Consider the following 22746-nt stretch of genomic DNA (forward strand, 5'->3'; position numbering starts at 1 on the left):
AGAAGCAGAAGGCATGGGATTAATAGTGTCAGCTACAGCTGTGCAAAGCCCAGATGTTTGCTAAAGAAAGCCCAGCAGAGCAGAGAGTCTGAGTGGATCATTAAGGTGAATAAGCAAATACTGCTGTGGGCAAAGTGCTGCTCTCAAACTGTGGACACAGCCAATGTACCTTAGGGACAGACTGCAAGGGAGAGTAACATGCAAAGAGCCGCACATCTCTATGCCTGCTTAATTACTACAACACATCCTCAAAGCATTTTGATTGTGAAGCTCAAAGATTTTAGGCATGCGTTTGATCAAAATGGCCCAGCCATTACACAAGCTACACAAATGAGTCTCAGAGGAGGGTCTTGCGGCTTTAAAAAGTGCTTACCACATCTTTTCTTTAAGACTACACTCATTTCAGGCCTTCTTGTGGTCTAAGCTTCTTGTTTGGGATATTCAAGGAGAATCATGAAGTAGCCAGATTGTGTAAACTCCAGTGAGGATTTCTGCTTCATTTGACAGCCCAGACATGTTAAAACTGCCACTTTTATTCCTAAGAATTGTAGCCATCTCTGTCTTAGTCATTATTCTTTGCAAGTGTACTGTCAATCTTGGAGGCGTTTACTGTTTCCCAAGAGGAGCTGCTTACCGGTTAAGTAAATGTTTAGACAATATGTCCAGTATTGATTAGGACTACAATTGTGTGGGTGTTATTGGTTTAAGCCAATTGTGTTTGCCCATCATTATTATTAGGTGGACCACTCCACAGCAATTAATGCAGGAGTTGTGGATAGCAAAGACCCAAAAACTTTTTTCTTGCAACATTATTTTATAATCTATTTGTCAAGTTACAGCTATTTATTATGAGCTTAATGTAAATAGTTTTCAAGTAGCTTCAGAGTTATAAAGAAAATAATTGCAAACAACTGAATATCCGAATATTGAATATGATTAAAAATCTCTGGAGAGATCTGAAAATGGCTGTGCATCGTCGCATCCCATCTAACCTGACAGAGCTTGAGCGGATTGAAAAAAGGAATGGGTAAAAATTCCCAAAGACAGGTGTGCCAAGCTTGTGGCATCATATTCAAAAATACTTGAGGCTGTAATTGCTGCCAAAGATGCATCAACAAAGTATTGAGCAAAGGCTGTGAATACTTATGTACATGTGATTTTTGAGGTTTTTTATTATTAATAAATTTGCAAACATTTCAAGAAATCTTTTTTCACATTGTCATTATGGGGTATTGTGTGTAGAATTTTGAGGAAATAAATGAATTTATTCCATTCTGGAAAAAGGCTGTAACATAAAAAAATGTGGAAAAAGAGAGGCACGATAAATAATTTCCGTATGCACTGTATGAGACAAATTCTAATTCTTCTGCAAGAAGTGTCATTAATCAGCTTAAGTACTGTATGTCCTTGAATGATGAATCCTTTCAGTTCAGTAAATCATCTTAAAAGGAATTTTTTTTTTTAATTTAAAGTAAAGTGTAATCATTTTTACTCCCCAAAAAAGACAAAAGCGTTATTAAGAAACTGAACTAGAAAGTTTTCATGGATGTTAAAAGTTCCTCAAACCATCAGTCAGTAAAGAAGCTGCATTTCTAAGTGTGTACGATTTGGACTCTCTGACCTCTCACCCTCCACCATGACCTCTTGACCGGAGCTTCATGCCAACAAAGAGTGAAACAGCTTATTTGATAAGATCACAGCAGATATCCTATTGTCCTCCAACATAACGGAATAAACACCCCTGATTATATTAGTGGTGTGTTTGCTTGATTGTTTATTTCTAATTTCTTTTTCAAATTAGCCAATGATGTTTTGCTCTGCTGGGGCTTTTGTACAGTAGCATCAATAGTGTTCAATGTACACTGACCAATGTACTGTCTGGATTTTATAGCCCCCTCGGACACTGAACATGCCCCTGTACAATAGAACATAAAAAGCTCTTAGAACATATATTCAGTCATATTATCGCAGTTATGAGTGACTAATGGGTTACTGCACAGTGGCGCATTGATCTGACTATTGATATTATAGCACATTAGAGATTTCTAGAATCTTAGATGACATCACGAATTACTGGCATAACATGCATTTTGTAATGTGTATTTCATTTCTTTAAGGTATTTTTTCTTTCTTTTTCCTTAATGTAGTTTGTTATGTGGGGATTCATCTCTATGTAGATCAGCTGGAAGCACTGTTTAAATATGAATGTCACATTTCAAACAACTACAGTATAAGCCGTTCCAGACTCATTCACTTCAAATTAATTTGATCATTTTAAAACATATATTAGCAGGGCTACATACACTTTATTAGGTATACCTTACTAGTATTGGGTTGGGCCCCCTTTTGCCCTCAGACCTGCCTTAATCCTTCTTGGCATAGATTCAACAAGATACTGGAAATATTCTTCAGAGACTTCTGTCCACATTGACATGATAGCATCATGCAGTTGCTGTAGGTTTGTCAGCTGCACATCCATGATGCGAATATCCCATTCCACCACATCCCAAAAGTGCTCTATTGGATTGAGCCACTGTCGAGGCCATTTGAGTACAGTGAACTCATTGTCAGGTACAAGAAACCAGTCTGAGATGAATTGCGCTTTATGACATGATGCATTATCCTGCTGGAAGTAGCCATCAGAAGATGGGTACACTGTGGTCATAAAGGGATGGACATGGTCAGCAACAATACTTAGGTAGGCTGTGGCACTGATAGGATGCTCAATTGGTACTCAATTGGTAAAAGTGATGCTCAATTGGTAAAAGTGTGCTAAGAAAATCTCCCCTACACCATTACACCACCACCAGCCTGAACTGTTGATCCAATGCATTCTTGGTGTTAATGCCAAATTCTGACCCTACCAACCGTCACAGCAGTAATCGAGACTCATCAGATCAGGCAACGTTTTTGGTGAGCTTGTGCGAGTTGGAGCCTCGGTTTTCTGTTCTTAGCTGACAGGAGTGTCACCTGCTGTGGTTTTCTGCTGCTGTAGCCCATCCACCTCAGGGTTCAATGTGTTGTGTGTTCAGAGATGCTCTTCTGCGTACCTAGGTTGCAACGAGTGGTTATTTGAGTTACTGTAGGCTGTCTGGCCATTCTCCTCTGACCTCTGGCATCATAAAGGCATTTGTGCCACAGAACTGCCGATCACTGGATATTTTCACTTTTTTGAAACTAGAGGTGGTTGTCCATGAAAATCCCAGTAGATCAGCAGTTTCTGAAATACTCAGAGCAGCCTGTGTGGCACCATTAACCATGCCACGTTCAAACTCACTTAAAATCCCCTTTCTTCTCCATTCTGATGCTCGGTTTGAACTGCAGCAGATCATCTTGACCATGTCTACATGCCTAAATGCATTGAGTTGCTACCATGTTATTGGCTGACTAGAAAATTGCAGTAACGAGCAGTTGGACAGGTGTACCTAATAAAGTGGCCGGTGAGTGTATATTAAAAGCACTAACACAACTTGACCCAGATAGGCAATTTTTAGGCAGATTTCTTTTATTTTGTATAATGAATCTACAAAAACTTGAATTGGCAATAAAGCACCTTAAAACTAAATCAACTCTGGAATACACTGGAAGTGCTTTCATGGAGCAGGGTGTATGACGTTCATTTCTTTAGAATCGCCCAAATAAATCTTATGTCGTAATTCAGTGTGAAGTGTATGAATGAATTCCCTGCCCCTGATGGATCATCCAGAAATTTCACTTATGGAAATGAGACAGGCATTGCGGTACAGGCGGCCTTCTCATCCTATGAATCTTTCTACTTGCTAAAATCACCTGCATATACATTTACATTTACATTTACATTTAGTCATTTAGCAGACGCTTTTGTCCAAAGCGACTTACAAATGAGGACAAGGAAGCAATTTACACAACTATAAGAGCAGCAGTGAACAAGCGCTATAGACAAGTTTCAGGCGTGTAAAAGTCTAAGAAGCAAAACATTAGTAGAATTTTTTTTTTTTTTTTTTTTTTTAGAGAGAGAGAGAGAGAGAGAAAGAGAGAGAGCACAGTTAGTGGTATAGCCAGAGAGGCAATTGCAGATTAGGAGGAAAAGTGGAGACTAAACAGTTGCGTTTTTAGTCGTTTCTTGAAGACAGCAAGTGACTCGGCTGTTCTGATGTAGTTAGGGAGTTCATTCCACCAACTGGGCAGATTGAATGTGAGAGTTCGGGAAAGTGATTTCTTCCCTCTTTGGGATGGAACAACGAGGCGACGTTCATTCACAGAACGCAAGTTTCTGGAGGGCACATATATCTGCAGAAGTGAGAGCAGATACGAAGGAGCACAGCTAGAGGTCACTTTGTAAGCAAACATCAGAGCTTTGAATTTGATGCGGGCAGCAACTGGAAGCCAGTGCAAACGGGTGAGTAGCGGAGTGACATGTGCTCTTTTGGGTTCATCAAAGACCACTCGTGCTGCTGCGTTCTGAAGCAGCTGAAGAGGTTTGATAGAACTAGCTGGTAGCCCGGCTAGCAGAGAGTTGCAATAGTCCAGTTTGGAGAGGACAAGAGCTTGAACAATGAGTTGAGCTGTATGTTCAGATAGGAAGGGTCGGACCTTTCTGATGTTGTAGAGTGCGAATCTGCAAGATCGGGCAGTTCTAGAAATGTGGTCAGAGAAGTTCAGTTGGTCATCAATCGTAACTCCAAGGCTTTTTACCATTTTGGATGCAGTGATGGTTGCTCCATCCATCTGGATTGAAAAGTTATGGTGAAGAGTCGGGTTGGCAGAAACTTCAAGCATTTCCGTTTTCATGAGGTTAAGCTGGAGATGATGATCTTTCATCCAGAGTGAAATGTCTGACAGGCAGGCTGAAATGCGAGCTGGAACCGAGGGATCATCAGGGTGGAAAGAGAGGTATAGCTGGGTGTCATCAGCATAGCAGTGGTAGGAAAAACCATGTTTCTGGATGACTGTTCCTAAAGATGCCGTGTAGATAGAGAAGAGAAGTGGTCCAAGCACAGAGCCCTGAGGTACCCCAGTGTATAGATGCTGTAGGTTGGACACCTCTCCCCTCCACGACACCCTGAATGACCTGTCCGAGAGGTAGGAACTGAACCATTGAATAACAGTGCCTGCGACGCCCAGTGACTCAAGCGTAGATAGCAGGATCTGGTGGTTTACAGTGTCAAAAGCAGCTGATAAATCCAGCAAGATGAGGACAGATGACTTAGAGTCTGCTTTAGCCAGTCTGAGGTCCTCCACGACCGAGAGCAGGGCAGTCTCAGTTGAGTGGCCTTTCTTAAAGCCAGATTGCTTGTTGTCCATGAGGTTGTTTTGAGTAAGAAAGTCTAGGACTTGATTGAACACTACTTTCTCCAAAATCTTGGCCATGAATGGAAGCAGGGATACCGGTCGGTAGTTTTCAAGTAGCGTTTGATCCAGGTTGGGTTTCTTTAGCAGAGGGGTTACCCTAGCCTGCTTAAATGAAGTAGGGAATAGACCAGAGTCAAGAGATGTGTTAATTATGTGAGTCAGTGTTGGTATGACTGCAGGAGAAATGGCTTGCAGGAGATGAGAGGGAATGGGATCTAGCGGACAGGTGGTTGCATGGCTTGATAGCATGAGATTGGACACCTCAGACTCAGAGAGCTGGGAGAAAGAGGTGAGTGTGTGTGGTGTTGGTGGTGTATCTTGCGTGTTTGTTGTAGGTGCAGCAAATTGAGCACTGATTTTTGCAGTTTTGGTGCAAAAGAATGTAGCAAAGTCATCAGTAGTGAGTGTGGAGGATGCAGGTGGAGGAGGAGGGTGAAGGAGGGAGGAAAATGTTTTAAAAAGCAAGCGAGGATTGGTGGCAGTGTTGACTTTCTGACGGAAGTATGTCTGCTTTGCAGAAGTAACCTCAGTCGAGAAAGAAGACAGAAGAGTTTGGTATGTTATGAGCTGTTCAGGATTTTTTGTTTTTCGCCAGCTTCTCTCAGCAGCCCGAAGTTTTGAGCGATGCTCACGGAGAACATCAGAGAGCCAGGGTGCAGGAGGACTGGCTCGGGTTGGTCTGGATGTCAGAGGGCATAGTCTGTCTAGACATGATGTTAGCGTGGAGCAGAGTGTATCAGTTGCACTGTTCGTATCAAGTGCAGAGAGTTTGGAAGATGGAGGAAGAGAGTTAGAAACAATGGTGGATAGTCTGTTGGGTGAGAGAGAGCGTAGGTTTCTGCGAAAGGCAACTAGAGTAGGAGTGTGTGGCGGCTCAGGAGTAATGTGGATGTTGAGAGAGAGGAGGAAATGAGGGAGGGGCTTTGTGGGAGGGGCTTTGTGCTGTGTCTCTATGCTCACGCTCTAAAGTTGGAGAGGGTTTGACCTGGACCTTTTTTCATTATGATTCACCTCCGAAATGGAAGTCTTTGTCAGCCACAGACAGAGGCTCAGTTACTGATCCACAATAATAACACACAGACGTGCTGTGATATTATTTTATATGTATGTGTGTGTGTGTGTGTGTGTGTTTACCTTGTATTCCTTACATTGTGGGAACCAAATGTCCACAAAACTAGCAATACTAGTAAATTTTGACCTAGCGGGAAAATGAATTAATGTTTCCTGTGAGGGTTGGGTTTACAGTAGGTGTGTGGTTGAGGTAGGGGGATAGAATATAGTTTGTACAATATAAAAAAACATTACGATTCATTATATTCAACAGAATATGTTGAATGAAATGAACAACAAAACAGTGAAATTAGTGCAAAAGTGATTTGTACTAAATACACATACACTCCTGATATCATTTTTCATCCTCAGTTGGAAGGAAGAGGCTGAGAGTACTAATATATGCTGACAAATGATGATAAAGATGTTAGTGAGTTGGATGGCTCGATCCTTCATGTTACTAGACCTAATGAAATGCAGGGTGCCATTGGCTGGGGAACCAGAGCTTCAATTCCTTTGTTTCAAAAGAAGCCAATGAGAAATTTAAAACCCACTTTACTGGTGTCTGGTCATACTGGCCAGACCCGAATGACCCGTGTTCTCTGACTCTAGCTCTCAGAGGACATTACCACTGATTTTTCAAAAAATCCTCACACTTTGAGACAAATGGCTGTTTACCATTAGCAGATTAGAAGATTAGTTTTTCACCTAACCAGTTTAACTCTTTAAAATCACCACTGCAAAAACTCATTTTTTAAACCTTTTTTGGAGTGTTTGTATATAATTTTTTAAATATATTTTATATTTTCAATTGACATTTTAGCTACAGTGCTCAGCATAATTGAGTACACCCCATGTTGGAAATGAATATTTTTGTCCATTACTTAATGAATATAGGAAATGTATTTTGGTGCATATAAACAAAACCGATTGATTAAACAGATATATTAAAATATTATTTTATTCACCAAACATATTCAGAAATTGAAAAATACAATTAAATTATAGCAAAATATTGAAAAAAAATTACAACCTGCAAAATTTCAGCAAATTTTTTTGCACTTTTTTTTTTGCTTCTCTTGATTTTTCCTCTTATTTAAACTTGTAATATTTTCTATAACATATAAATGTGGGTCTACTAGTTTTTGGATCGTTATCGTAAGTTATTCTGTTAGATAAGCTCCAGATTTGGCTTCAGTACTGACTAATCTAATGCATATGCACATATATAATATTTTATAGCTTCCTTTTAAAAGTATGATAAATAATTTTAAAGATAGATTTGTGAGAGGTATACGTATATGCTGATATATCGCTTAACTTCTTCATATAGCTGCGGTTTCTGAATCAAAGTAATTTCATGACTGATAAACACAGTTATTCAACTGAACCAAGACTCTTCTAGTTTGAGCTAAATGATGCCATTGTTGTCTTTTCACTGCTTTACAGCAGAATTTGAATTTGTCTCGTATCAAATGACGTTTTCTTTTTCTTTTCATTTCCCTGTTTATTATCGCAAAGCTAATTTGCAACCTCCATACAAATGAAAGTAAATCGGCTTGATTTAAAAGCCATGATAATTTAATGACAGGTTCCATTGTGACAATTTATGAGAAGAAAATGGATTTTCAAAATAAACCTACACCGATAAATATTCAACGTAGTAAAAAGCGGAACAGCCAGCTCCGGTCCCTCCATCTAACACTTAAACATCAAAAGGGCCTTGCAAATGCATCATTTTGAGTACCTACATTAGATGGGCTTCATCTGTGAGATAATTGAAGCTCACTGTGATGACTCAGTTGGCACATTAAGCTTATTGTACATTATTAAACCTATTAGTTTTGGTGAAAGATTGCAAATTTATTTCACAATACATTCAGCCTACATCACGGAGCGTCGATTTGAGTGTTTAAATTAGTCACTGCTCATTTGTGACTGTCACCTCCTACTTCCTTTCACTCTCACGAGCACAATGTCTATCTCATATCTACCACAGTGCACACTAATATCACACTATAAACAGGGCACTGTCAGTCTTATTACACTTTCTCTCGAGCGCCAGAGATAAACTAAGACTGAAGGCGAAAACACTGCTGAGAAAATGAGTTGAGGCTCTCTGAAAAAGAAAGTGGCAAACGCAGGTTGTCCCTCAGCCATTCTCAAGGAGGAAACCAAAATAGACGGCGCGCCGTTTGGGATGGTGCTGTTTTCTCCCGGCAAAGAAAAGCGGGACGACCTTTGGATATGACATTCCCACAAAAAATAATCTACACGGGGTAGTTGGACTTATTTTGCTCACCAAATTGCGAACTGGCCGAGTATGGGTGAGACAAAGGGCTCTACCCATCGACATCTATTCTGGGGCACCGCATAGCTCGCGAGAGTGTTGGAAACGACCCGCGCGCCGGACAAGCTCTTGTTTCACATATCCAGGGACAAATATGGTGCGTCTTTTAATTTATTTCCCCACGGGTTGTACGTCTAGAGAACTGCCGGACAGTTGTAGGTGACACAAAAAAATTTATTTATTTGTATGACTGTAGGATGAATAATCGGCGCGCGCCTGTCTCGCACGAGCGCAGGTGGATCCGATGAAGAGGCGCTGTAGGAACCGACAATAAAACACCCAAAACTGGGCGATATTTTAAGCGCAAGATTTCCTAAGTTTGTCTGATTTTTTTTCCTCTCGCGTCCCATTTCCAAATGCACATACGCGTGTGTGGAATACAGCGTCTCTTTTGAGGAGCGCTGCTTTTAAATGGAAGGATTTTTCACCGGACTAGTACAGTTAATCAATTTACACATCACTTTCTCTTGAAGCCCCATTGTCGCGTGGATATTCATCGCCTTATCGATCCCCGTCGAGTGGAAGAATGCCCGAGGATCTCTCCGCGGCCAAAGCCCTTTACATGGGCATGGAGGTGGTGATCGCCGTGTCATCCGTGATTGGAAACGTCATGGTGGTTTGGGCGGTAAAAATTAATAAATCCCTGAGAGATACTACGTTTTGCTTCATTGTCTCACTGGCGCTCGCGGACATTGCAGTGGGAGCCCTGGTCATACCGCTGGCGATAACTATAAGCATCGGACTCCAGACTCACTTCTACAGCTGTCTGCTGGTCGCGTGCACGGTGCTGGTTCTGACCCAAAGTTCCATCCTCGCCCTTCTCGCTATAGCTATCGACCGGTACCTGAGGGTCAAGATCCCAACAAGGTAAAGTTATTGCTCCCTCTTCCCTACAGATTTCATATTCCTATAATAAATAGGTGAATTCACTTTCACTTCCACTGTAAGCCTTGAACGTTGACGCACATGCAAAGACACACAATATTGCCAATGCATTGGTAATTTTACCACACACCAACAATTCGAAGACGTTTCATTGATATGCAGCTTATTGTCTGTGGTCTTGGGTTTCAGTGATATTTCTATTCACTAAATCATGTCCCAAAATAAGGAGAATGTCCCGTTAAAAACACTGTATTTACTTTTAAACATTTCTACAAAAGTTCAGTATGTGCAGATGATGATGGTGATGATGCATGATGATAATTCATCAGCCAATATATCTTAAAAATCTGATTTATTTGGTATAAAATGTAAAAATGCCCAGTACTGGGGAATGTTGGGGCAAAAATCCCATTCGCCCCTGGCTAAACTGTTATTAAATTTCATTTTTCAGACTATGATATATTTTATAATGTGTCATATATTGTTTAAAAAAGTAAATTAACAATTTTATTTAATTGATTTTGACAGTTTTTTTAAATGATTTTTTTAAATGATTGAATAACCCTTTTAAAAAGGGTAAATGCTGCTTAAAGGGATAGTTCACCCAAAATGAGTTCTGTCATCATTTACTCACCCTTCACTTTTCACACCAATATTTTTCCTAATCTTGAAGTCAATGGTTACAGGTTTTCAGCTTTCTTCAAATATCTTCTTTAGTGTAAAGCAGAATAACAAAGATATCTATATTAAAATCAATATTCTATACAGAATAAAGGTTCAGATCAACTTGAGGGTGAGTAAATAGTGAATAAATGTTCATATTTACATATTTAACTGCACATGTTTTAATTAAAGATGTCATAAAAGTAACACTAAATGCTAATTTAATTATTTAAATTAATTAGCAGATGTAAGCAGTGTGCACATATGTAGTACCATTGATTGCAATTAACATTACAAATAATAAACAATAACACTAGTAAAAGTTTGGCACTATATATATATATATATATATATATATATATATATATATATATATATATATATATATATATATATAACAATTTAATGAACACCTTCCTAGAACATTATCATTTATCATTTAAAAATGATAATTTTGACAATGAATCAAAGTTTTGTTGACATTAATAAGTTACATTATAATTATCATATCAGCCACTGTCTAGCCACACTATTTTTCAAGTACTTGCAGTTTTTTGTTGCTTGAGGGGTACAGATGGAACAAACCACATGCACACAACCCAATGACATAATATGACTCATACATTTCTGCACAGCTTAAACCATATAAATGCAAAATTTGCAGAGATTTCCACACACTATATATACCACAAGCCATGGGAAATGGGTTTTTAAGTAAGCGTTAAGTCATAAAATGCTAATTTTTTTTAAGAATAAATATTACACCGCTTGGTATAAAAGCTGAATTGTTCTTTTTTTCCAGTGTCATTCCTAGAAATGTCTTCTGTGATCTTAATGTCAAGTACCATTAGAGATATCATAGATTAAATAGCAGAAGCATCTTCCAGCTCTCGAACTCATCACAGCAAAACACAACAAGCTCAGCAGCTATACAACTGATTCAATATGTACATACTAGGCTTTATTTTGAATTATTCATTTACATTTTAGGACACAGCTTTTGTATACGATATGCTTTTATGTTCCAGATCCTGTATATAGACTTCATGTCTGGATAAGCCTTTGTCCCCAGAGGAGTTAAATGCAACATACAGCACTGGGCTTTATTTGATGCTTTATAAAGATGCTTTTTGTTTAGGGGAAAATATCCAGTTCTGTGCTCTCTCTTACAATAATGCATCAACCATGGCAGTTCTGTCTTCTAATCCCAGATGAGTTTGTGTAATTATGCATTTAATTTTGTGATTTAGCCAACTAGATAACGATGACTTATTTCTGGTACTATATACCAGAGTTAGCATAAAATCCCCTTCAGCACTTTTGTGAGGAGAGGCGAGCAGACATATAGTAGAAAAAGTAATAGGAAGGTATATGAAAGAGGGCTACGTCGACAAAGTTACCTGCAAGGCAATTCATTTTTAGAGGTGCATTTGGAGAGCAAAAACAATCCCATGAAACTGTCGCGAATGAGCTATAGGGAAGTGAAGTATGTCTGAGAAGCATATAGAGTTGCAGCCCAGAGCAACTATCTGTCGGCTCTGCCAGGATCAACCATTGTGCAAAATAGACGAGAGAGCAAGATATCAAACTGAAGGTCCAAAGGTCCGAAAACAGGAAGGAAAAATGCTATTGTTTTCCATTCCTCAGGGCATTTTTCACTGTAGTCATAAATGCAGTAGTCACATACTTTTTTTAAACACAAATCAACTAATAATATACATTCACCGGCCACTTTATTAGGTACACCTGTCCAACTGCTCTTGATGCAAATTTCTAATCAGCTAATCACATGGCTGCAACTCATTGCATTTAGGCATGTAGACATGGTCAAGATGATCTGTTGCCGTTCAAACCGAGCATCAGAATGAGGAAGAAAGGTGATTTAAGTCAGTGGATCTCAAACTTTTAAGCCAGTAACCCCAATGTAAATCATCAATAACTCACGACCCCCCTCTACCAAAGCATATACAAACAATAAAAATAACTTCTTTTAAGCTGTTCACAGCATTTTAACTATATTTACTATACATTGAAATAATTTTGGCTTACTGTTAAATGGGTTGATATTAGAGCAAGTGAATCCACACTTTCTAAATTCATCCAGATATTTCTGACGCTTTCTACTTTGGTCTGATGGGCCACTGCTAGTCACTGCACAGTTATGATGTTTGGTTTACTTTTTTTAAACACTAATCAGTAATATCTTTTTAAAAATCTGAAAATATTTGTTAGTAGCTTTCAATACTGAAAAATGTCTATTTTAATCACTGAAAATTACAAAATTTTTACGTAACTCTCGCGACCGCTTGAAATTATTCTGCGACCTCGGCAGGGGTCACAACCCCCAGTTTGAGAACCATTTAAGTGATTTAAGTGATTTTTGAATGGTTGTTGGGGCCAAAATGGCTGGTCTGAGTATTTCAGAAATTGCTGATCTACTTGGATTTTCACACACAACTATCTCTAGGGTTTAAAGAGAGCTGATAGAAAGGCAACAGTAACTCAAATAACCACTTGTTACAATCGAGGCATGCAGAAGAGCATCTCTGAATGCCACAGCCTATCTCAGTATTGTTGCTGACCATGTCCATCCCTTTATGACCACAGTTTACCCATCTTTGATACCTACTTCCAGCAGGATAAAGCACCATGTCAAAGCGCAAATCATCTCAGACTGGTTTTTTGAACATGACAATGAGTTCACTGTACTCAAATGGCCTCCACAGTCACCAGATCTCAATCCAATAGAGCACCTTTGGGACAAATCTGCAGCAACTGTGGGATGTTATCATTTCAATATGGACCAAAATCTCTGAGGAATATTTCCAGTACCTTGTTGAATCTATGACATGAAGAATTAAAGCAGTTCTGAAGACAAAAGTGGCTACAACCTGGTATTAGTAAGGAGTACCTAATAAAAAACCTATTAAAAAAAAACAACAAAAATTTACGTCAACGCTGCACATTTAAAGTTTCTCTTAATTGAGTTAAGAGGCCATGCCAAGCCTTCACCTCTTCGTGTGATACAAATTTGGAGGTCACAGTTAAGCAAAGATAAATGCTGAAGTTCAATGCAAAACAACTTTGCATGAGCTAACAATTCCTTCATTCTCTGGGTATAAAAGGTAGTCAACCAAATATAATGTGACAGTACCTTAACAATTTGTGTAAATTATTGAAAACATTATTTTGCTACCTATGTTTCCACCCACCTATTTTTATGACCATTAAAGATATTGTATAAAACGCTAAAATTAAAACACCAAGATGTGCATAAATTGTAAAATTGCTCAATTGAGTCGCATTTAACATATCCATTAAAACATTTGCACATCAACTCTGATTAGGGCTGCATGATATTGGAAAAAACTGACTTGCAATATTTTAATTCACTGTGATATTGCGATAATGCAATTTCACCAGATGACTTTAGCTTGTAAAGAATTCATAATTTTAGATCAATTTGGCATGATTCTGTAGGGCAGTGTATCTGGATTAAATATCGTTTTAAAAATGACAAGCATAGTTAAATACAACAGAAAAAAGATGTAAATAAACAATCATTTACTATTTTCTGGGGATTCAAACAGTATTCAGAAGCTGAAATTAAATAATCACTGTATATTATTAATAATAATAATAATAATATTAACCCTGTATCGTTTTAATTGAGCAGGTAATCTTATAAGGTTCAATTAATCTTAAGGCTACAAGCGTTTAACTTATTTTGCCCAAATTACTCAAGTTGGTTTCAAATTTTCACAGTCAGGCCATAAAAACACATGCAAATAATAGACCCTTTTCACATTTCCGGGTTTCTCAGTAGTGGAAGGCTTCATAGCTGGGTAAACTTGGAGCACAGTGAATTCGAGAGTACAACAATTTGCTGAAATAGTAATAATAAAAAAACAATAAAAACTCTATGATGGTGTTATCAAGACTTTCAGAAAAAGGAAAAGAAATTGTGTGAGACTAATGACGGCAGCCAGAAGAGAAAACAACGTCAAATTTACTCTCAGCCCCATAGACGCTGCATTAGAAAGACCTCGCTTAACTGGTAATTAGTTTTTGTAATTTGACGCCAAGATGATATAATTCAAAAACGCATATAAATGTTCATACGTTTAAAAAAAAATTGAAATATTAAAAGCTTTCAAGGATTTAAGAAAATGATGACTGTTAAACGTGTCATAACAGTCTTGTGAAAAGGGTCCATAAACTTTCACTCAAGTTAAAATTTGGAATGTCTCCATTATGCTGTAACTGTAATGACTGGTCAACTATAATCCCAACTACATTGCAGATGCCTGCGATGTGACTATTGCAGACTCGCACATTGTGATATCGATGCTGAAATGATTTTTGTGTAGCCCTAACTATCATGGAGACTCATTTTATTTAAAATTAAAAATTAAAAATTTTATAATGCAAATCAAAAAGTCATGTTCAACTTTTTACTGTGGAGGGAAAAAGAGCTAAAGTGGTTTTCCCACTTGCTTAAACATTAGTTTTTATTATTCATGCATCGTGCTAGTTTGATGTGACGATTGTATTTTATTAAATATGGGATGGAATACTGCATCAAACGTTTTATACAATATTTTAATTATGCACATCAAGAAATTCACTACTTTGGACGAAAACAGCTACTGACAGCAGCATTCAATCTTTATTGTATCTATTATATTCCAGCACGGTGCCAAAATAATGAAAGAATGAGCAGAAGTAAAAGAAGTAGAAAGTTCACTGTGATCTACCAATGCAGATTGTTGCATGTGCATTACAGGCCACTGGCAGAAGACAGATATAAATGAATCCATTTCAACTCCATGAGGATTTATTTTTATTTCTTCCACTCTTCAATAATGCATATGGCTTTTATTCTGAATAAAGTATAGCCATGCATCACAGCTTTTGAACAACAAGCATTTATTTTTGAACTGCTAGTTTAATCAGTCCAAAAAAGAGATCTCACACATTCTTTTGGGCCTACAGTTCACAAGTCCTATTCAGAACGAGAACTATCATGTTAAATATGAATATAACAATAAGCTGAAATGCATTATTAATTCCCTGGGGTATTAGTATGCATGAAAACATATATAAATACCATTTGTGTTAAAACTGGACAAAGTTCAAAATGCATACAAGCATGGGACGATAACAGTTTTCAAGATATACCACGATTTGAAAAAAGTCAAGGTTTTAAAAGCGGCAATTTTGTTTGCTACACCATTCCTATGGTATGTAAGATTTTTTTATTTATAAATTTTTTTTTTTAAGACAACAGTAGCTCCAGCAGAAAAGATCTCCAAAGATGCCATTTTAAATAGTAAAGAAATCTGTGTTTTTGAAACATGAAGACAGCAGAAGGCAATGATTCATTTGGATTATTTAGCCTGACATGTTTACTGCTCCAATATATTATGAATGTTTCTCAAAATAAAAAAGTTTTAGTTTTTTACCCAGACATTTAAAAAGAATATATTTTAGAGCAGTAATCACAATATCATCAAATCGCGATATTTTTATAGAAAGTTATTATACCAAAATCTTACATCAGCCCATGCCTACACACTGTTTACAAGTGGATTTTGTCAGTCCACTTGAGATAAAATTGAAGGACATGGATCTTAATAGCATGTGTTACCAGGCCTTAAATAGCATCCACACCAATGCAGAATAGTGGTGTGCTGCAGTTTTAAATGCTGCCACTTTAAAGGAGGGTAGATTCTGATTCTGTTTTTTTTTAGCAAATTGAAAATATATATACAGTTGAAGTCAGAATTATAAGCCCCCCTGAATTATTAGCCCCCCTGTTTATTTTTTCCCCCCAATTTCTGTTTAACGGAAAGAAGATTTCTTCAACACATTTCTAAACATAATAGTTTTAATAACTCATTTCTAATAACTGATTTCTTTTATCTTTGCCATGATGACAGTAAATAATATTTGACTAGATATTTTTCAAGACACTTCTATACAGCTTAAAGTGACATTTAATGTCACATTTAATTAGGTTAATTAGGTTAACTAGGCAGAATAGGGTAATTAGGCAAGTTATTGTATAACCATGGTTTGTTCTGTAGACTATCGAAAAAAAATATAGCCTAAAGGAGCTAATAATTTTGACCTTAAAACGTTTAAAAAAAATAAATAAATCTGCTTTTATTCTTGCTAGAATAAAACAAATAAGACTTTCTCCAGAAGAAAAAATATTATTAGACATACTGTGAAAATGTCCGTGCTCTGTTAAACATCATTTGGGAAATATTTAAAAAAGAAAAAATATTCAAAGGGGGGGCCAATAAATCTGACTTCAAATATATATATATATATATATATATATATATATATATATATATATATATATATATATATATATATATATATATATATATATATACACACAGTATATATATATACAGTATATATATATATATATATATATATATATATATATATATATATATATATATATATATACACAATATATATATATATATACACACAATATATATATATATATATATATATATATATATATATATATATATATATATATATATATATATATATATATATATATATATATATATATATATATATATACACACAGTATATATATATATATATATATATATATATATATATATATATATATATATATATATATATATATATATACATATATATATATATACAGTATATATATATATATACAGTATATATATATATAGTATATATATATATATATATATATATATATATATATATATATATATATATATATATATATATATATATATATATATACACTGAAAGTTATTTCAATGACATCATTTTCCTAATTGTTTCCCTGTTATTATTATAGTTATGGCTTAGATTTTCTTTTATACTTATATAAGAATAAATGGAAGACCATCTTTAACTTTTTAGTTCTCCGTATATTAAGCAAGTCCTAATAGGCTATGCCTTTGATATAAAATGAAACTATGCAAATGAATTAAATTACATCATGCTAAAACAAATTTAAATTAAACAAATTTGAATTAAAACAAACTTTTAATGCATTTGAGCTGCTTGCTTCTTTGCATGTGTTTTTATGTAAAGCACTTTGGTAACCATTGTGGTTGGTTGGAAGTGCTCTAGAAATTAAATTGAGTTAAGTTATTACCATATTTTCTGCTTTTACATATTAACATAAGAACCTTCAAGCAATAAAAACATCACTTGAATCTTAACTAACAGTATGTTAAGCACCTTTACTTAGAATTCAGTGCGACAGCTGCAGAGACTTGAAGATGTGCTGTTAAATCACTGCTGCCTTTGTTCTGAAATCATTCAAACAAAAGACAAGGAGTTTGGAATGAGACCTAGAATCTCAGATGAAAGATGACTTCTTGGAGAAGATGCAACTCTATTGAAGGATGAGAGAGAGTGGGTTTCACTGAAACAGGCTTTCTGGTGGCAATACTTTGTCTCAATTTTGCTCTTAATAAAAGTTGGACAGCAAGTAAACAGAGCTGACCTTGGTCATTCAAAGACTACCTGGTTTCAAGAAGTTGTAAAACAAGTTTCATGTTGGTTACATGATTCTACAATCTATTCTATACTATTTATACAGGATTTAGTCTTATTGTTTTGTAAAAATATTGTAAAGGTATTGTGAAAATGCATAACTTGAAGCCATAAAATTGCACAAATTGCTTTTAAACATAGAGGCCCAGATTAGGGCCTGCGGGCCAAAATTGACCCAGGGTAACCTTTGATTTGGCCCACCATCACATCTGAAAGGGAGGGAGAATAATGGGGAGCTGGTTTGTGCAAATGCTTTTGACAGAGATCGTTATTTTGAATTTAACTTAATGTTTTGTTTCTTTGTTTTATTGCTAAGCTAAAAAGCCAACTGAGCAATAAAAATTAAATTTGTAAATGAATCAGACTTTTAAAAACCTCTGCGAAAGGCAGAACCAGCTTGACTAGTGTATTCAGCATTAAACTCCATTGTGTTATAAATGGGATTGTTTATGTTTTTTACTGTAATAAGTTCATTATAAAAAAATTTAAATGATACCACATTGGTTAATATGATTTAAAAGCAACGTTTTCTAGCTATTTTTAAATATTAGGAAATAAATTAGGCAAATTTAATGTGGTCTGTATATTTACCTTTGGCCCACAGCCCTCAATCAAGTTTGACTTTTGGCCCTTTAGAAGAAAAAGTTTGGGCTTTTTAGAAAAATAGGCTCATTTTGTCTGGCAGGAGAAATTTAAGCTTAGCTTAGCATAGATCATTGAATCGGATTAGACCGTTAGCATCTCATTCAAAAAAGCCTTTAGAAAATTTTCCCATTTAAAGCTTGATTGTTTCGCTGGAATGAGAGTAATTCCTAGCCATATTAACCTAGAAAATAGCAACTTTGTAATTTCTACAATTACACAATGTAATAACAGAAGAGTCAAGCATTAATTAGGAAAGTTGTCAAAACTCTTTATTTTTATTCTTTTGAGTAAGATGCTTACGGTCTAATCTGACTCAATGATCTATGATAAGCTAAGCTAAAAGTGCTCCTGCCAGACAAAATTATATAACTGTAGGGGAATTGTATAAGATGAGCCAATTTCCCCCAAAAGTGGAGTGTTCCTTTGTATGCTGTCAACAGCTGTTTTTCAAAGTGGCAATTTTCAATGAATTTGTACAAATTGAGTCATATGAAAATATACAATGGTTAAGTAGGGCTGCACAACATAAAAAATAAACATTATTGCACAATTTCTGTATCACAGAGTAGTGTAAAAAAATTATGTGGCAAGCATTTGTGTTGCATGCATAGGTTGTTTAACCAAACATGACCAATTGGATGGGGCCTGTTTGCTTGCCTCTCCAGTAGATGCTATTATGCCATTGGTTTCAGCGGGCCCAAAGGTGAATTTAGTGCCTCAGAGCAGCAAAATGAAAATAAATACTAATGATATAGGGCTAGAGACATGCAAGGAAAATAAATAAGAACCAGAATATCTGCAGAGGTTGAGTCATTTATAGTGAGTATTACGGCTGCACAATATATCGTTTCAGCAGCGATTTCATGTGTGATCATTCGCAAAAGTCACATCGCGAGTTTACACAATATTGAGTCTGAAATGTAATTATATACTATAATAAAATGTATAATAAAATAATAAAAGTGTTCTTTGAGGCCCATGACTGTGTGAGGGATTTAAAAGCATCCAGTCCTAAGAAATTGTCCCAAATTGAGTTGTTTATAAAACGAAGATTATGCAGTCTTGTTTTACATTTGATTATTCAACTACTGTATACCAAAATACAGTTCGACTCCTCGGAAAACAATCAAATGCTGTTTATTTAATTTGTATCTTTTTCTTTATTGATTTTGTCTATGCTTGTAGCTTGTTTCTTATATTTTATGCATATGCACTCAACTACAGAATCATCCCAATCAATCTGAAATGATACATTTTTTTCCAAATAGTTATTCAACACATTTAGTTAAATTCTATTCATATCGCAATATATATCTGAGAATAAAACAATTTTGCAATGTTAGATTTCTCCAATATCGTGCAGCCCTAGTGAAGATAAATATTTGCACTTCGCTGTTTGTTTTAGCCTGAATTAATAGTTTAATATATTTAATTAGATCTAGAAATCATCTGTTATCTCTTTATCTTAGTATAATATATATATATAGTCATTGCAATACTCAACAACATTATTGCATATTGTATATTTTCCCAGTATCTTGCAGCCCTTACAGTAAGCATAAAGATCACCTTAACACAGCTTATAAACATAAATATTGACCTCATGTAGAAGTGGAATTGGACCAATTTAAATGAATTTATAAAATGTGAATTTGCCAAAAGTAGTGACAAACTTTGATAAGTTAATAAAAATGATGAGGAATCAGTTCAAATTAGCATTAAATGGACTTTTGTTGTGTTCTTGTGTTTCAGTTATAAGCGAGTGGTCACTCCCAAACGAGCTGGAATTGCAGTGTTCATGTGTTGGATGGTGGCCTTCATAGTCGGCTTGACTCCGATGCTGGGCTGGAACAATTTACACAACCTGCAACGCAACGGCTCGATAGGCCCTGACCTCATCGTCACCTGCCAGTTTGAGAACGTCATCAGCATGGAGTACATGGTCTACTTTAACTTCTTCGGCTGGGTGCTTCCTCCTCTACTTTTCATGCTCGTCATTTACTCGGAAATCTTTTATATGATCCACAAGCAGCTGAACAAGAAGGTGTCCAGTCACTCGGAACCCAACAAGTATTACGACAAAGAACTAAAGCTGGCCAAGTCCCTAGCGCTAGTTCTTTTCCTGTTCGCAATTAGCTGGCTTCCCCTCCACATTATGAACTGCATCACGCTCTTCTTTCCGACATGCGAGAAGCCAATGTTTCTCATTTACATTGCCATTCTGCTCACGCATGGCAACTCCGCAGTCAACCCTATCGTTTATGCTTTTCGCATCAAGAAGTTTCGCACTGCCTTTTACAGAATCTGGAAGCAGTACTTCTGCTGCAAGGAAGCTCCGCCTCCTGATAGCCAGCCGAGCGAGAGACTGGATAACAACCACTACTTCGCTGCAGTCGCTGTTTCGCCTCCTGAACCTGCTTTGGAACACAACGTTTGACTGGCATCCCCAGAATTCCCAAAGGAGTGTGAATGGCTCCTGCTGGCTGGACGGCCCAAAGCTATCAAGTCTTGGTTTGTCTCTTTTGAATGTAAATCGGAGCTCACCACAGACTGTTCTGGATGTCCCTTCATTGGAATAATGAGACAGCTTTGCTTCAAAAAGCACCAAGTGAGTTAAGTCTTTTTGAAGAGGAAGTTCAGAAGGGGAACCACAAGAAATCGTGCTTTAAAATGAATTGTGAAGCTGCCTTGAAGGATGTTTAAAATAAAATGAGGTTGGCTGGCATACAATTGAACTCAATATTTGCTCACATAAGCCATGTACACACTGCAGCAAATTCAACTTTTAGTGTTTAATCACTTTCTGTACACACACCCACAGTTCTGTAATTTATTGGAGTAACAGCAGTGTTCAGAAACCAAATTAATTTCAGAAAAATTCTGGTAGTGATGATCACATTTACAAAAAAATGCTCTGTGTATTGAACTGGAATGAAAAGCCTGTCATTAATGACGTATTAAAATGCACATTAGAGTTGTGTCTATCTTCTGTATGCACTGCGCAAGAAATCACAGGACATGACATATGATAGGTCTTGACCAGAAATAGCAAATAAAAATGAGGTCATAATTATCTTAACACTAAACACTAGTGGTGTAACAGATCACAAATCTCATCGTTCAGATCACACAATGGTAAGTCTCGGATCGGACCATTTTTCGAATCAGCCAAAAAGGGGAGGAGACAAATGTCATTTGTTCTCCATTTAATACAAAAACAGTCCTGCAAGAAACTTTTGATTTTAAAAACAGAACTTAGAACCTGTAATTTTATATTTACAGGTATTGTTTTTTATTTCTTATTTTTTTTGTATTTTTTCAATAAATGATTCCGTTATTCACTCATAAAACTTCATGTTTCATTGATAGATGAATCATTTTTGAAGGATTATTCAGTGGCATATTTTTGATGGAATGGTTGTCGGTTAAATTTGTTATCTGTTAAAATTGTTATTGGTTAAATTATGTAATTGCTGCCTACAACGTTCATTTTTGAGCGTCGTTAAATGCATATGACGGTGATTTTAATCTTCACCATAAACATCAGTGGTTTTATCTAAACTGTTATCCCAGTACTTCTGTGCTATTTGACTGTTTGTAATTTCATAAGTAACTCAAAAGACTAAAGACTCAATCTCTTTCTTGATTTTTGCGTTTTCAAATTTGAATGCAGCGATTGGAAGGATTAATAAACATATGCAAATCACCATCATTTATGTTGCACGTGTTGAGATCCCGATCTTTTAATGATTAATCATGCAGTTTACACCGAATGCATTAATCCAGGCTAAACAAGTAGTGACACAAAACACAAACCCACCACATCCCGAATAATCCACCACAACTTCTTCCATCATTATATTTTTCAGAAAAGCCTAAATGCTTTCATACATGTTATTTGAACGATACGAGAGGCAATCTCTATGCTATCGTTACAAATTTAGGATTAATCTACAAGTTAAAAAATGTTTTAATCCGCAGGTCACATGTGTTTCGAACCATGGGTTGTGATTTGACGAATCACGGATCAACCATGATTCGTTAAACCTCTACTAAACACATTATTTAGAAAATAAATATAGCCACATACTAATATATTGTGACCTGCCTATTTTATTAACTCCATGAACTAGATCACTGAAATACAGACACTGAAGCATTGTTGATAATAAGTGGACATGGCAACACTATAGGAGCTTGCTTTGTCAAGCAGCCTTTTAAACATAAAAAACGTTGCCTAC

The 22746-nt window shown here is 36.2% G+C and overlaps 1 protein-coding gene across 1 annotated transcript; it reads left to right on the forward strand.

Moving 5' to 3' along the window:
• The first annotated feature begins 8392 nt into the window (after window positions 1-8392).
• adora1b (adenosine A1 receptor b) lies at window positions 8393-21764 on the forward strand. The gene is made up of 2 exons (XM_056464380.1): window positions 8393-9598; window positions 20258-21764. Exons 1-2 carry the CDS (start codon window positions 9258-9260, stop codon window positions 20940-20942), a joined length of 1026 nt encoding a protein of 341 aa, XP_056320355.1. The 5' UTR covers window positions 8393-9257; the 3' UTR covers window positions 20943-21764.
• The last annotated feature ends 982 nt before the right edge of the window (window positions 21765-22746 follow it).

The sequence above is a fragment of the Danio aesculapii genome, chromosome 8 (assembly GCF_903798145.1).
Source record: "Danio aesculapii chromosome 8, fDanAes4.1, whole genome shotgun sequence".
Lineage (NCBI taxonomy): Eukaryota > Metazoa > Chordata > Actinopteri > Cypriniformes > Danionidae > Danio > Danio aesculapii.

Coding starts and splice junctions, on each gene's coding strand:
- adora1b (XM_056464380.1), top strand. CDS start 9,258: ATGCCCGAGGATCTCTCCGCGGCCAAAGCCCTTTACATGGGCATGGAG. Junction 9,599..20,257: donor AGGGTCAAGATCCCAACAAG/GTAAAGTTATTG, acceptor CTTGTGTTTCAG/TTATAAGCGAGTGGTCACTC.